This window comes from Pteropus medius, unplaced genomic scaffold, assembly GCF_902729225.1.
Source record: "Pteropus medius unplaced genomic scaffold, Ma_sr-lr_union100, whole genome shotgun sequence".
Taxonomy (NCBI): Eukaryota; Metazoa; Chordata; class Mammalia; order Chiroptera; family Pteropodidae; genus Pteropus; species Pteropus medius.
In genome coordinates, this window is record NW_024353908.1 from 2630879 (window position 1) to 2648184 (window position 17306).

Genomic DNA, 17306 nt, shown 5'->3' on the forward strand with positions numbered 1-17306 from the left:
ATCAAGTTACTTTAAATGTTAATGAATTAAATGCTCCAATCAAAAGACATAGGGTGGCTGAATGCATTAAAAAACAAGACTTCTGCATATGCTACCTACAAGAGACTCACTTCAGATCAAAAGAGACACACACAGACAGCAAGTAAAGGGATGGAAAAAGATATTTTACAAAAATGGAAACAAACAAACAAAAAACTAGGGAAGTAATACTTATGCCAGACAAAATAAACTTCAAAACAAAGACTATAAAAAAAGACAAAGAAGGATCCAGCAATCCCACTTCTGGGTATTTATGCAAAGAAACCCAAAACTTTACTTTGAAGGGACATGTGCTCAATATGTTCATTACAACATTATTTACAATAGACAAGATATGGAGGCAGGCTGGGTTCCATCAATGGATGAATGTATAAAGAAGAGGTGGTACACATATACAATGAAATATTAGCCATAAAAAAAAGAATGAAAACTTGCAATCTGAAATGCAACAACATGGATGTACCTAAAGGCTATTGTGCTAAGTGGGGTAAGTCAGACAAAGAAAGAAAAATGCCATATGATTTCACTTATATGTGGAATCTATAAAACAAAATAAATGAACAAACAAAACGGAAACAAACTCATAGGTACAGAGAACATTTTCATCGTTGTCAGATGGGAAGGGGTTTGGGGATGGGTGAAAAATGTGAAAGGATTAAGAAGTACAAATTGGTAGTTACAAAACAGTCACAGAAATGTAAAGTATAGCATAGGAAATATAGTTAATAATGTTGTAATATCTGTGTATGGTATCAGATAGGTACTAGATTTAATGGGATTATCACTTCATAATTTATAATAACGTCTAATCACTATGTTGTATACCTGAAACTAATATAATATTGTATGTCAACTGTAATTGAAAAATAAAAAATCATTTTAAAAAATAAATAAATAATAAAGTATCCACAACTTGAGAGGAATAATGTCTTTTAAAAAAAAAATCTAAGTAAATGAAAAGACATTCCATGTTCATAGATCAGAAAGCTTGTTGTTGTCAATATTCTCCAAATTGATCTACAAATTCAATGCAATCTCTACCAAAATTCCAGCTTCCTTTACAACAGAAATTAATAAACTGATACTAAAATTCATATGGAATTGTAAGGGATCCAGAATAGCCAAAACAATCTTGAAAAAAAGAACAAAACTGAAGAACTCGCACTTCCCAATTCCAAACTTAAATAGAAAGTTACAGAAATCAAGATAGTGTGGAAACTAGCATTAGAATAGACATACACATCAATGGAATAGAACTGAGTTCAGAAATAGAATTGTCACAATTATAGTCAACTAATTTTCAACAAAGGTGCCAAGACAATTTAATGGACAAACAATAGTCTTTTCAATAAATGGTGCTGGGACAACTCAATATTCACATACAAAAGAGGAAAGCTGGAGCTTTACTTCACACCACCCACAAAAATCAACTCAAAATAGATTATAGACCTAAATGTAAGAGCTAAAACTATAAAACTCTTAATAGAAAACATAGGGGTAAATCTTTAAGATCTTAGAATAGGCAATTTCTTAGATATGACACCAAAAACACAAGCAAAAAAAGAAATATAAATTGGACAACGTAGAAATTTAAAACTTTTGCGCTATCAAAAAGTACTACCAAGAAAGTGAAACTCAACCCACAGAATGAAAGGATATATTTGCAAATCTCATAGATTAGCATGTCATACAAATCTGATAAGGGACTTATATCCAGAATACATAAAGAACTCTTAAAACTCAATAATAAAAAAAAAATTAAAATATGGGCAAAGGATTTGAATAGACATTCCTCTAAAAAAGATATTCAAGTGGTCAATAAGCACATGAAAAGATGCTCAACATCACTTAGTCATTAGGGAAATACAAATCAAAACCACAAGAAGATACCACTCCAAAACCATTAAGATGGCTATATTAAAAAAGCAATAACAAGTAGTGGCTAAGCTGTAAAAAAATTCCTCATACTAGTGGGATTGCAAAATGATGCAGACACTTTGGAAAACAGTCTGACAGTTTTTGAAATGTTAAACACAGAGTAACATTACAATCTATCAATTCCACTCTTAGTATATAGCAAGAGAAAGAAAACCATATATCCACGTAAAAATTTAGACTCAAATGTTCATTGCAGCATTATTCATCATAGCTAAAAAGTAGAAATTATCCAAATGTCCATTAACATGTTTATCCTTGAAATGGATAACCAAAATATGGTATATGCATATACTGAAATGAAATATTAATTGGCAATAAAAAGGAATAAAAAACCGATACATGCCACAACATGAAAGAGCCATGAAAACATTATGTTAATTGAAAGAAGATAGTCACAAAAGACCACATATAGGCAAATCTCGATAGACCAATTTATAGAGTTGGAAAGTAGATTAGTAGTTGCTAAGGGCTGAGGGAAAGAGGGAGAGAATGAGAAGTGACTCCTAATGGCTATAGGTTTCTTTATCAGTGATGAAAATGTTCTAAACTTACATTGTAATGATATTTGCACAGCTCTGTGAATGTACTAAAAACATTTAATTGTATACTTTAAATGGATGAATTTTATGACATGTAAATTATATCTCAATAAAGATTTTTGTAAGGCGATGTAACTAGTCACCAGGCTCCTGCAATTTGTGGAATTTGGGACTCCAGCTCTTGACTGAAGAATGAGCTACTTTAGTCCTACAAGAATAATATCTCTTGAAACTAAGTTTCCGATTAAATTTGGACAGGGTTGTGATCACTGGCAACAATTTCAAGTACAGATCGTGTGTGTTATCAATTGAGGGCAAAATTTTAAGTAGTAATTAACTAGCTAGTTCCTATGTCAAGCCAGATGTGGTATATCTATTTCATGGACTGTCCGTGAGAACTGTTTGTGTCTCAGGCTAGCAGGTTGCCCTCTGCTCTGGAATATATTTCCAGGTCAGCTGTTCCCACCATCAATTAGTGTGTGTGCTCAAGGGGATGCAAACTGGTTTCAGCATTATCTTAAACAAAACATAATTAGGAAGGTAGGTATCCTGCCAAAAAATTATATAATGCATTCCAAAGCCAATTAAAAATGAATTTAGGACCAATCATCCTGAATATACACATTTAGCACAGGTTTAAATGGTTAATAGTTATGCGTCCTCATGTAGAGCATAGCTTGTCTTTTTTAATGTAAATCTTTCTTTTAGGATTCAGAAACTCTGCTAGTTCAAATTTTAGAGAAAAAAAAAATTAACAAATTAAAGTCTCAAATGTTTGTCCCACCACAACGTCTATGTCTATCCACTACCTCCAAAGCCTTACAATCCAGAATGTTCAAACACCCCACTATTCAAGGTTGGTACAGAGCCTGGGCATCACCTGAGAGATCCACCCCAAACTATTAAGTCAGACCTGCATTTTAGCAAGACCCCCAGGTAATCTGTGTGCACATTAAAATTTCAGACGCCTTGCTCTCATACCCAACTGAAATTAATGTAGAGAAGCCTCAGGAAAACTGGGCAGTGGGTCACTATTGGTAATATGGATTAAGGTAACATGTAAGAATAGATTGTAGCAACCTCAAAATGTTCTTATTTGATTCAAAGTGGTAAAAGGTATAATCTTTCTGTTTCTGTAAATATGCATGAAACATGAGAAAGAAAGCTATGTTGACCGCTTTTACTTACACACTCTGGGTGTGGAAAAAAGACCTTGTTCCTAAGGGAGGCTTCTAGTTATCCCCAGCTCTTCCTCCTAGCTTTGCCCTTTAGGCTCCCACACCACATCCTGCAGAAAGCCCAGCCTAGACACTTGGGCTTCAAGCAGCAGGTGGTTAAGGAACACTGACGGTAGGAGGATTCCCGGGTCAAAGATGGAATCCTTATTCTTCTAGGTCCACTTATTGATATGGAAAGGAGCAATTCAGATCTGGAACTACCACTCTCTGTTTCCCCTCTTCCCAGGTAGGTACATTTCCAGTATAGTCTTTACATTCCTTAAAGAGTTCCAACTCTTCAAAGTCTACAGGGTTTGAATAAGTGGAAACTCATTTATTGCACCACTGTCCCCAAGTTTCCACTTCCTGAAAAGGAAGTTTGTAATGCCAAGTAACCAGGTCTCCCCAAGTAAATTAGTGGTCTCCATGCTATGGTGGAGTTGGGGAGAAGGGGAAGGATTCGAGAGAGTCTCCTGGAGGAAGATATTTAAAATGCTGATTCTTGGGTTCTACCCTTAAGATTCTTATTCAGAAGGTCTGAGCTTAGAACCATAAATTTGCATTTTAACAAGTGCCCCAAGTGATTCTGAAGTAGGAGGTCCAGGCCTACATTTGAGGAAATAGTGATATAATTTGAGATTAGCAACCCACCTTTGCAATAAATTACTTATTCTTAAACATCCATTCTATTTTTTTAAAAAACTGATGCTGTCAACTTTCCGTTTGGCTTCCATTCAGCATTTACTGAGCAACACTTTTTGCAGAGAATTATACTACTTACTGCTTTCCTGGTGTGTTTGGGCTGGGTGGAAGGGATAGGGAGAGAAGGATTTGATCACATTAGAGAGCTATTTCTCAACTTCCTAGAAAAATGACAGATTCACCCTTTCATGATTTGTGAAACAGATTAGCCTAAACAAGTACATTACCCAACCGGTTACTAACCTTTTTCGGGCACCAGTGTACCAGAGTTGTCATGGCCTTGCCGGTGGGAAATTCAATTGTTAACCAAACTGTATAGTTCAAATTCTTCTCCATGTACATAATATGACCATAGACAAATAATTCAACTTTTCTGTGCCTCAGTTTCCATATCTGTAAAAATAAGGACATAACACCTACTTCACTGAGTTTGTGTGAAGATTAACAGAAACTTAAATATCTAATTGATGCAGAGGGCTCCAAAAATCTAAATAATACTCTGAAAATTCATTATTTTTCTGTCAAAACCACAAAAACATTGTGAGAATACTAAGAAATGCTTCCAGGGGCTGATTCAGATTCTAGGTGAAAAAGTGGAATTAAACTTTATGCGTCATTAAAGCAGTTCAGGTGAATGATTATAACTAGAACGATGTGGGTTTTTGTTTGTTCGTGTTTTTTCTGTTGTTGTTGTTGTTTTGTTGTTGTTGTTTTAAGGTTCCCTAACCCCTGGCTTCTTTGGGAGTTTATCCCACTGATGCTCCCCATTGCCCAAATGTCCGCATCCAAATCTCCCGCCCCGGGGTGGAGGGCGGGGGTACCCGAGGCGCGGTCCCAGGCAGGTGCCCCACGGGAACAGGGCGGGTGGCGCGGGGAGCTGGACCCAGGGCGGAACCGCTGAGGGGAAGCCCAGGTCCCGCGGCCCCGCCGCCACCCGCGCGGGCGCCGAGCGGCGAGGATGCGGGCGGGTGCCGGGAGCGCGCGCGGCCACGTGACGGCCGCTATAAGAGCGGTGGGGGCCGACGCTCCGCTCCCGCCGCGCCTCCTTTCGGGCTGCGCTCCCTCCCGGCGCTCGGCTTCTCTCAGCCACCAACCTGCAGCTGCGGCGGCCGCCCGAGCCCCGGCAGCACCATGGCAGGTACGCGCCGCGCCGCCCGCCGCCCCCGGACCTTCGGCTCCTCGCCCCGCGCGGCCCCACCGCCTCTCCTCTGCTCCCCGCCCCTCAGCCCCGGGCGAGTTCTCGGCAGGACGGGGAACGCCGCAAAGTTGCGGGCTGGTGGCCGCCGGGCGTGGCGCTTCCTGCGTCAGCGGCGGCCCTGCTGCGCGCCGACCCGGGCGGCCCCTGGAAGCCGGGGCGCAGCAGTGGGCGCAGCCAGGCAGAGCGGGGCCCCCGCCGACGCCCGTACTCCTGCTTCCGTCTCCTCGCCCTTCCTCCCGCTCGAACCGCGAAGGGCGGGCAGGCGGGCGGAGCGGCTGAGTGGGGCTGCGTGGGGGTGGGGAGCCGGCTCCCCGGGGGCGCAGCGGCGTCGAGGAGCCGCCCCCGACCCCGGGAAGCTGTGGAGGGGCGTCCGCGAGGCAGGGACGCCGGCGGCCCCGGCCCAGCTCCTCGGCCGCCCGCCTGGGCGCTGGCCGTCACGCCGAGCCTATTTTTAGGCCGCTGGGGCCGGGTTTCGGGAAGCCGGAGGCCGGCGAGCGCCTCCGGGGAGCGGGCCCCGCGCGGAGGGAGGGCGCCGGCCCACTTGTTGCAAGGTGTCCGGGCTGCAAGGCGAATCTGCCCCAGGACCGACCCGAGGCTCTGAGGTACCTGGTCGTTCCCGTGTTGTTGAGGCTGAAAGCCGGGGATGCTACAACAAATGAGCTGCAAAAAGATTGCAGATGTAACCCGTCTCTGGGAAAGTTGAACCCTACCCAACTGTCATTGGTTTCTCTATTCATTTGTAATGTTTGCTAGGTCTAATGTTCTAGCCCGTGTTCCCAAACATTTGTCCTGCCACCTGCTTCATCTTGGAAATCATCCATATCCTTGCTTCCTGAAATCCTTGAATCCTACTTACCTTATTGAACATTTCTTCACAATCCCCCAGAATCTGGACCACTTTTGAGTTAAAACATCACTCATTATTCTCCAGGTTAAGTACCCTTGGGGCAGACCGAAATATTGCCATCTTATGATGAGTTGAAGGAACAAGCACAGTGGTTGATGGGCATGTCAAGTAACAGGTGTCGCTCTTCTGAGCTTTCCTAGAGTGTGACTGGGTGGGAAGCTGGTGTCCCTCCAGGGGTGGGGAACACCACTCTTTCTACACCTTAAGAGTGGGCCTGTCCTGGAAGAGAGTCCAATACTATCTGCGAAGATGGCCTTCAGGTCAGAGGCTAGGGGATGGACAGGGCCACTTGACAACTTAAAGAAGACTTCTCAACGGAATTTCCACCTCCTCTGGCCTCCACATTGGAAAATGGGCAAAGGGAGAATGAGGAAACCTAAGATAGAAAGAGAGTGACTTTGTGACAAAATGTCCCAACTCCCTGCTTGGGCAACAGTGCCCCCAAGTGACCCCTGCTAGAGCTTGATCCTAAGTATCCTGTACATTTGGATGCCCGCCCAACTTACTAATGTTAAAATCCCCTCAGAGACGGAGTGTGCCCCAGAATCACTCCAGGGAAGAACTGGAGAAATCCCACAGGCTGGTCTGGTGGTCTTGGGAGGGTGGGGCTTGTTTAGTAGGAAGAATAATCCATGTTTTTGCCTTTGGTCTCAGCAATTAAGTGATGATTTGTGAGATTGAGTGTGTGTGAGAGAGAGAGAGATGAAAAATGAATGTATGTTGAGGGACCTCAGGGTACAGGGGAGGGAGGTACTGCTTTCTTCTCCAGGGAAAAGGAGGCAGATATCTTAGACCTTGTGAGGCGACTTCAAAATCCATTTAACAGTGATTGGCCACCATTTAGATAAAAGCCTTAGGAGGGAAGGCCTCTCTGAGGTGATATTTGAGCAGAGGTTCAAAATGACTCTTGAGGGTGGGTGAGGTGGTCTTCATTCCAGGTTGGGAAACAGTATAGAAAGCCTGAGGTTTGGCACCAGAATGAAGAATATGGCCTCTACTTTCAGATACTCTCCATTGGGGTCATTTGTTGGATTTGTGCCTGGCTGAAAAAAAACTATGGTACCTTGTAGGAGAAACAAAAATTGCATTTCTTGATCTCTTCATTACCACCTGTTAATTGGCTGAGGTTCACCCTCTGGGTTTCAAGCTAGTCTGAGAATTTAGCTTGTCTGTACTCTTAAATTAGGGCAAGTTGACAGAGGAGCTGATTTTTGCCAGATTACTAGTTTCAGAGGATCCTGGGTAGCTTTTTCTAGCTAGGATATTGTAATGAATCTTTTGTGTTTTGTTTTGTTTTGTTTTGTATTAAGATCAGGCCTTTGTGACACTGACCACAAACGATGCCTACGCCAAAGGAGCCCTGGTCCTGGGCTCATCTCTGAAACAGCACAGAACCACCAGGAAGCTGGCTGTGCTCATCACCCCCCAGGTCTCAGACTCCATGAGGTGAGGACCTCACTACCCAGCTGTGGTGGTACTCTGACATCCTTCTCCCATTTCTGGCATCAGTGGACATTGAGGCCATACCATTTTCAGGAGAAAGATGAGAGTTGCTGAGTGAAGGATTCCTGGGTCTGAAACCCCTTCCTAGCTTTTGGAAGATATTCCAGCCAAGCCCCCTTCTGTAAAGTGGTGTTCTATCCCATGCTCTTACTGATCCTAATAAGGAATAGAACTCTCCCTTAAGCAAGTCCTCTCAGGATGATCTGAGTGAGGGATTCTGTCCTGGCATTCCCTTTATGTAGTCACACTTCATATGCCCTACTTTCCGAAAATGCAGCAGGGGCTACTTTGTTTCCTGTTTCAAACCAAGGAAACCTCAAGTGACTTTAAAAGACAGTAGCAGTTTTCTCCACTGCCAGTTGACATTTGTAACCTAAAGATCTTTATTTACAATTTAATAAATTAGTTTATTTGCCAAAGGACTTTCAGAATTTCAGTTGTGCTAAGAGAGCACCCTGAGGGGCACAAGCTGCTTGTTGACTGGGTTAGTTCACTTTGATTTGCTGGAATTAAATTTTGAAGTATCTAAATGAACTACCTAGTTCCTAATATGAACTCTAAAAATATCTGGGCACACTAGCAGCTCTGTATTGTGTTTATTTTTATATTCTCCTACCCTCTTAGAAATTGAAAATGCCTTTTTTGTGACTATTTCAAAATATGTAAGCACATTCCAAGGACCTCAGAAGAGGAGATAAATATATATATACACTAACAACCTTGTTCTTAAAGGATAATTTAGGAAAATGCCAAAAAAGACTGTCTCCTAATATGTATGTCCTAATTTGTAGTCTATTTAGTGAGGATGTGTGTAAGAAGACAGATGTAATCTTAGTTTCCCTTCCTCCCCTCACCTCTTTACTGTAGTAAGTGGTGCCACCGACCATTTATTTTCTAAAAGATCACATTTACTGTGTGAAACCAGAACATATTTTTGTACAGCTCTGGAGACAGATAATACAATACCAGTTTTGTTCTGTGTGTTTGATTTTATAACCTTTCAATGATGATCTGTCTTTATCATATGTTTTTACTTATGCTAAGTTTAGAGTCTTGCCTAAGTATACTCCCCTTAACCCACCTCAAGATTGCTTTCTAAAATAAATCTTTAGTTAATTTTGGGCATGGAGAAGTGCTGTACGTCACAAACCAGTGAGTCTTTATGCCAGGAGTGCTAAGGACATAATAAATGCTAGTTATATTCTGTTCTAAAAAAAATGGCAGCCTAATAACTGAGTCCTTTAAATCCTTTTGGGACACACAGGCAGTTCTTTATCAACTGTTTTAGCAAAAATGATTAGTTAATAGGTTTCTTTGCAGACAGTCTATGTACTTTACCCAGAATCATTTGTGAAAATATGGTTGTCAGCAAGAATCAGTTCTAATAAGATACCATTGTTAAATGCATAAGCTGTTGCAAAGATGTACTCTTACCAAATGTCAGTCACATTTCCACAATTTTCTTGGTATTAGTAGTACAATAAAAAATACAAAACTTCTTCTACAATAATGTTTTAAGACAAGTGCTTCATCTTCACTTAAGCAATTCTTATTATTTTAGTAAAGTTAACTGCACATACAAATTAACTTAATTTGTCCTGAAGCAAATTAGGACACATTTAAAAGATTGTACTATATCAAAGTAACAGATTGCTCTAGTAATTGAGAGATGGGCTAATAAGATTGCAGTCTTATTTTATTTGTCTCTTGTTCCAAAATGCTAAGCATGGTTGTTTGTTTGTTTTTTTTTAATTTTATTTTGACAGAAAGGTTTTAGAGGCAGTCTTTGATGAAGTCATCATGGTAGACGTCTTGGACAGTGGTGATTCTGCTCATCTAACCTTAATGAAGAGGCCTGAGTTGGGTATCACATTAACTAAACTCCACTGCTGGTCACTTACACAGTATTCAAAATGTGTGTTCATGGATGCAGATACTCTGGTGAGTGGGGCTTTGATAGCTAAAAAGATGTATATAGTAACTGAGATCAGTTAGGCATTTGAGGAACACTGTCTAGACTTGACAGTAAAATTCAGATAAAACCACTGTCATAAAAAGTGTCAGGTGGTGAAAGAGAGTAGGCCTAGGCCACCTTAACAGCTGTCATCTGAATAGTTAAGACCAGTGACAGATCGCATCTTTTGTGTTAGATAACTTAGGGAGAACTTAAGAAGGGTAGGCTGCAGCAGAACATTTCTGTAATGCTTTCGCTCCTCCTTCTTTGAATCAGGTCCTAGCAAATATTGATGACCTTTTTGAGAGAGAAGAATTGTCAGCGGCACCAGATCCAGGGTGGCCTGACTGCTTCAATTCTGGAGTCTTTGTTTATCAACCTTCAGTTGAAACATATAATCAGCTATTGCACGTTGCTTCTGAGCAAGGTAGTTTTGATGGTATGTATCTTTTATCATTATAACTGATAAGCTGTTAGTAACTTTTAGGGGCTGCTCTTCTTGGGGTATAGTTACAATGGTTCCTTGTGCCTGGAAGACAGCATTACATGAGATGTAGCATTTTAAGTTGTGTGCTTCTGGAAATATTGTGTGGTTGTGTGCACATGGATTTTTTTTCTATAGGTACATAAGATTAACCTAAACTAGGACAGGCAGTTTTACAGACTTCTCTTTAATTGGCTCTCCTGTGTCTAAATTAGAGTATAGTAAGTTAACTGTGATTATTCAAGAATTCAAGACTGTGAGACAAATCAAAAACTTTAACAACTATCTTTAAATCTGAGTAAACTTATGTGCAAGAGGTAACAGGAGGAACAAATGTTGTCTCCATGGAAATTGGAGGAATAAACCAATAATTTGAAATAATTTGGCTCTGTTCTCCTGGGAGACATTAAAAAAGAAGATGGAAAGTTTACATGAATAATTTTTGTCTCTATATTCTCATTCCCTATAAGGTTGTGCATAAGATAGAGTGGTATCTGCAAGACTGAAGAGTAGATCATTGGCAAAGTCAGCATCCATATTGCATAATGTGTAAATGTATCTGTAGCTGTGTGTGTGTGTATGGAGAGAGAGAGAACGAGAACGAACAGTTCTGACTACATGTGATTTAGGGCCTCACATCCTTTTGAGAATTTTGATCAAATGAATTAGTAGGTGGGTTTCCATTTCAGGCCAGTCTCTGAAATAATAATAAACCATTTTTGTTTTTTAAACAACAAAACCGTAAACAATAAGACAAAACTAGTAGTTAATATGTAAAAGCAGCTCTTTTTTAAAATTAATGTTGATGGATATTTTAAATAAAGGAGAGACCCAGTGTATCTAGGAAGGAGGACATGCTCTAAGAAGTCATCGTCTGAGCAGTGACTCTCTGTCAGATACTTAACATTGTGGCGGAAGGCCAGGTCAGGAACATGGGGCTGGGCCCTGAGCTCTGCAGCAGACTCGGTACCAGGGACTTCTTTTCTTCCCTTTTTCTCTCCAAGAGCAAACCTGATATTTGCACTGTGAAACTAGCAGAAACAGCTTTCCTCAATTGATATAAAGTATAACCTGGGTGCAGTTATGAGGACTCATTTCCATTAACTAGTTTTAAATTTAAAAATCAAAATCTCAGATTTAAACTTTTTAAATTAAAAGATTAAAAGTGTGTTTGAAGTTAAGAGATTGGAAGTTAAAACATTTTAAGTTATACATAACACTGAAATTGGGATTTAACAATTGCTGTTCACAGAAATTGAATTCTGTTTAATTATTTGAGGATTTGAGATATGCAGTTATTTGAAATATCTTTGAAAAGACTAAGGAAGTTTAAGTTTCAGTCTTTTTTCACTATTTGGCTAGTTTATATTCTATGCCAGTAGTTCTCAACCTGGGGTGATTTGCCCTCCACCCCTCCCCCCACCCAGGGGATGTTTGGCAACATCTGGAGACAGTTTTGGTTGTCACAACTGAGTGGGAAGGGTGCTACTGGCATCTAGTTAGTAAAGGCCAAGGATTCTGCTGAATATCCTCTGATGCACAGAACAGTCCCCGTAACAAAGAGTTATCCATCCCAAAAGGTCAGTAATACTAAGGTTGAGAAACTGCTCTATGCAAGGACATTACATGCTCTAAAACAATGAGCAAGAATATCTGAACCATAATGAATGGCAGCATCTGACAGGAAGCACAGTCTTATTTTAAACCATTTTAAGTAAGAAATGTGTTGAGCGTTCATTGTGGTCAAGGCTAAATGTAACTTCTTCACTTACTGACTTGCTTTTTAGCTTCTTTCCTTTCATATAAGGAATGACAGCTGTATTAGTATTTGAATTCAAAACATGTATTTTTTATTTCTACTGCTTATTCTATAAGTTACCTTTACGTGAAAGAAGATAAGAGTATTTTTAGCAGAAGTCCACTGTTGGTCTTAACCTTCCTGTCAGAGTGTAGCTTTCTTCACCTCCTCTCATCAAATTTGAAGGAAGTAGTGTAATCCTGTCAGAAATTCGTTGTAAATTCTCAACTCCAGTGTGTGAGTCACATTCTGAAATAGGTCCAGTGGCCTGAAATCCACATGATTGTAATAGTGTAAAGAGAATCCAACTTCTTATCTAGAAGAGTATTAGATTTTGTTGTTGAGAGATAAGAGTTTAGATACCAAACAATAGTATGCCATGGTTACACTTTTAGAATATAAAACTAATTAACTAACAGGTAAAAACCAACCTGGATCATCTATCTTGTTCTAAGATCAAGGGGCACTAGAGGAATTGGTGAATTTGTCAAGAAGCAAGGGTGTGTGAAAAGTGCTCACCTAGAAAGTACTTTCTGTTTTTTCAGCCAGAATGTAAAATTACTGAGAGATTTTCCCTGTGCCTGCTAACACATTTCATTATTTAGCAGCAGGGTTTCCAGGAGCTGGCCTTTCTGTATACTATTCACTAGCTCTTTGTTGGTAAAGGGTTGAATTTTCTTGTTAATAGAAATGCTTAATTGACAAAGTTGAAAATTTATGCAAATAGGAATTTATACCTATTCTCAATATGTTGTTTAAATTTAGCAGAATAAAATAGGAGCTCTTAAATGAAAAGCTGTTTTTGCTTGATGTGTTGATAAGCTTTACTTATTGAGGAAAACTCACTCCATCCTGTGGGAGCCTGCTCCTCTGTTGAAGGGTTTATAGTAGTCCCCCGTTATCCATGGTTTTGCTTCTGTGGTTTCAGTTACCTGCAGTCAACCGTGGTCCAAAAATATTAAACATGGAAAATTCTGGAAGTAAAGAATTCTTAAGTTTTAAATTGCACGCCGTTCTGAGTAGCACGATGAAATCTTGTTCCATCTGGCTGTGTCCTACCCAGGATGTGAATCATCCCTTTGTCCAGTGTATCCATAATCACACTGTATATACTGCCCACCTGCTGGTCACCTAGTAGCTGTCTTGGTTATCAGATTCACTGTCATGGTATCACAGTGTTTGTGTTCAAGTAACCCTTATTTTACTTAATAATGGCTCCAAAGTGCAAGAGTAGTGATACTGGTAATTTGGATCTGCCAAATTACCAGTATCCATAAGAGAACCATAAAATGTATGTATGCATAGAAAAAGCGTAGTGTATATATATATATATAGGGTTCAGTGCTATTCACAGTTTCAAGCATCCACCGCTGGTCTTGGAACATATTTGCAATGGATAAGGAGGGACTACTATACTAGCCTATTAAATTCATACCTGTGTAGCATAAAGACTTATTGGACTGATGCTTAATGTTAATAAAATATTTCTTGTGAGCTACATTCTTTTCTAATGGCGGTAAGCTTGCTTTGCCTCAGGTTTTCCATACAGTGCCCAATTTTGTTTAGGTGTTATGCCATAGGCACTGAGATGAATATTTTCTAATATTTCCTTGCACTTTACCATACATTTTTTAATATCCACAGGTAACTGTCCACCCTATTCCCCCAGTTTCAGGAGCAGGGTGCTTAAGTTCCAGCATTTTTAGACTCGTGTTACAGAAAACTGTTTTGCAGATGACTGTATCTCAGTCTGAATATCTTGCAGGTTCTGCTTAATCTCTTGCATATATTCAACAAAAACTAATGGGGCCTGGTGTCTACTGACAAGCCACACAGGCTGCTACTGGCTGAGCATTTGCAGCTGCTTTCACAACTCTTCTAATGGGAAAGAATGTGGCTGTCATACTTCTAATCACTAGTCCTTAGTCACACCCTCCACTACCACAACCTCCAGCCAAGAGCATAATCCTAATATGGCAAATCGTGCTAGATACCTTGACTTCTTTTCTTACTAGATATCTAGAATATTAGAATTTAGAGCAAGTGACTCCATACCTGATTCATGGCTGGCATCTAATTTCCCATCATGAAGTGTTTAAGTTCCTATACTGTTGTTTGTATTTGCAAACTGTCTTGGCACTTACTTCATAACCGAAGTTACATTTTTCCTGAAAGTTGAACAATAGCTGTTGTGAAATAAATGTAAACTAATATTTTATAGAATGTGACAAAATAAGGTTAACTTCAGGGCTTGTTAACAGTGAGAGAGAAAGAGAGGTCATAATATCACAGAGACTAATCAGCGATTTTGTCTCCACACACTTGTGTGCAATAAAGCTGATGGTCTTGGCTCTTTGAAGAAATCAATCTGAATTCAAGTTGAAGTTTATTTTCTTTTCCCCTGTGACTTTATTTTTGTTTGTTTGTTTGTTTTGTTTTTTTAGGAGCGGCAGCCCTTGGTTGACCTCACAGATTGCAAGGACCTTGTCATCTTATAATCCCTTATTTTTTTATTTTTTATGCCTATAGCACCTTGGTCTTCCTAGGTGGTCTCCCATTCAATTACTAACCAGGCCCAACCCTGCTTAGCTTCTGAGATCAGACAGGATCAGGCTTGTTCAGGGTAGCATGACCATAGACCCCCTGTGACTCTAAAGAATCTAAATTAAAGGTGCTTATACAGTTGAAGACAAGAGTTTAGTGCTTCAGAGTTGCTATTAATTTCATCTGTATGTGTTAGTTTCAAAAAACTTAAAAAGAATTAATATTTTCCAACATGAAGTGTTCTTATTTAAAAAAAATTGGGATTCATTTTGATTATCCTAAACTTTTTATTGGAGTGATGAAATTTTGGACTGTGGTTGAATTTTCAAAAATTGTTGGAGAGAATAAATTGGTGATAGAATGTTAGGTATGGTTTAACTTTAAACAGAATCCAAGCTCTGCTGTGAGGTCATTATACCTGTGTGTTTCATATTCTAATTCTAAGTGGTCACTGAGATGCTTAAATTGCAAGATCTTTCTTTTGTGCTTGGAGATGTAGTAAATCAGGTGAGTATAATAAAGTTTTAAAATTACTTTTAATGAAAAAATTTGGTACTGAGTTCTTTTAAAGGGTAAAATCGACCCCACCGCCACTTTCTCTGATCTTTGTAGTTAGGCTTCAAGCTGGACCTGCCCAAAAAAGGAATGAAGAGAAGAGGCATTTCCAGATAGTACTTGTCCAAACCCAGTGAGCTCAGAAATTCAAATCTGCCTCACTTGGTTTCTTGACTTGATACGTTCTACCTTGACAACTGCCTGGGGGAGGCTTGTCCAAACACCAGCTGCCCAAATATTAGGCTGCTTGTGGCCCTTAGGGTGTTTTATCAGTTGCTTTGAAAATTTGTCTGTTCTCTTGCATTTGTCATTTAATCGATAGTTTGGCTAATAAGTAAGTATCTTGAATAAGTAAAGATGAAAAGCAGAAGTCATAACATATAATAGCAAAATAAATGAGCACACATAAGTTTTTTCTTAAGATCTATTTTTATTTCATTGTACCCATGAGTTTCTTTTGTTTGTTTTTGTTTTTGCTTAGCCATCTATTTGTCTCTAGCCTTATAACCAGCAGAGATCATGAACCCTGTGAGAAGCAGAGGAGGAGGAAGGGACTAAAAGTGTTACATGTGTACAGGCTCTTACAGTCATCATTTTACTTCCTTTTTAACATTTTTTAGCAATCCTGTGAGGTAGTCATTCATTCATTCACTCATTAATGTATTCATTCAGTTTAGCTGGTCCTAGGAACCTGCCATCCTTTGAGTTCAGGACAGCAGCTTGCCCAGTATCCCTGAGCTGGTGGCAAAGCCAGATCTGAACCAGAGACTTCCTCAGCTCTGTGCCTGGGTTGTGTGTGTAGCAACATTCAGGAAAATGTATCCTGTGAATGACACAGGATGGAGGAAAATCTATTACACTGGCCTTTTTATACATTAATTACGTAAAATTCATTTCTCTGACAGAACAGCTAATATATTTCTCATTTTACAGATGAAGAAATGGAAACATAAGTCTTCTTGCTATACAGCCACTATTCCCCTTTGAGCCACAATATCTAGAAATACTTTTGTCTTTTTAAATCAGCAGCACAGGTGATATTCTTGCATTGTTTTATGGGTCTGGACGTATTCTTGGAAATCGTACTCCCATCTACGTTTCTATAGTCCATTTTTCAGTATTTCAGAAATTATTTTAGCTTCTAATCTGGGCAAGATGCTAAATTTAAGGGCTAGGAATAGACTGATAAATAATAGAGATTTTTATCTCTGCATCTCTAAAGCTTATAGTCTGTGAGACCTTACAGACACTTAACTAATTACACAGTTAATTATGTAATTATGATTCCGATAAATTCAGAGTGCTAAAGGAATCTAGACCAGGAGGATCTGCCTTAGACTGAGAAAGTGAAATTTAAGCCAAGAATAAATGTTCCCTTGCAATTTATATAACCATTTACTAGCTTGATTATTAAGAATCTTTGTTTTAAAGTGAAAAATAAAAGCTAGAACATAAAATGTAAAGTAAAGCAGTTGTTGTTGGCTTAAATAGGTTGAGGCCAGTGAGATGGCAGTGATGCTGAGACCCGCTCTCCCAGTGCCTGGATTAGCATGAGCTACCCTGGGGTTAATCCGATGAATTTTAGTAAACCTCCCCACGAGCAGGGCCATTTATAAACTGCAGTTTAGTAATCCTTGGCATGCTTGCTACAGGGAGGGATGATGAAACCTGCCAAGTATGTTATGCGAAGTCAGTGTTAAGGAGTAAGTCACGTTTTCATCTCAGCACTTACCTGTATCTCTATTACAGTATTAAGCATATTTTACTTTACTTGATATCTGCCCCTCTGTCTCCTTATTAGATTGAGAACCATTTGAAAGCTGGAACCTGTCTTACTCATCCTATTTATGATGTTTACACCTAATTATATAATTTTAGACATTTTCTATAGAAATGACATTTCTGATAATTACATTCTTTGATATAAT

General features: G+C 39.6%; 1 protein-coding gene and 1 pseudogene across 2 annotated transcripts in view; one reads left to right on the plus strand and one right to left on the minus strand.

The window, feature by feature from the left end:
• The first annotated feature begins 5378 nt into the window (after positions 1–5378).
• GYG1 (glycogenin 1) overlaps positions 5379–17306 on the plus strand; it is a 28942-nt gene continuing 17014 nt past the window's right edge. The window contains exons 1-4 of one of the 2 annotated variants that reach the window (XM_039851742.1): positions 5379–5573; positions 7856–7986; positions 9810–9984; positions 10274–10436. In XM_039851742.1, the coding sequence (XP_039707676.1) occupies positions 5394–5573; positions 7856–7986; positions 9810–9984; positions 10274–10436 (649 nt within the window). In that variant the 5' untranslated portion in view covers positions 5379–5393. Of the gene's footprint in view, positions 5574–7850; positions 7987–9809; positions 9985–10273; positions 10437–17306 lie in introns of both variants that reach the window. The other variant, XM_039851743.1, reaches the window with a different exon arrangement.
• On the minus strand, positions 14800–14919 carry LOC120593834 (uncharacterized; annotated as a pseudogene).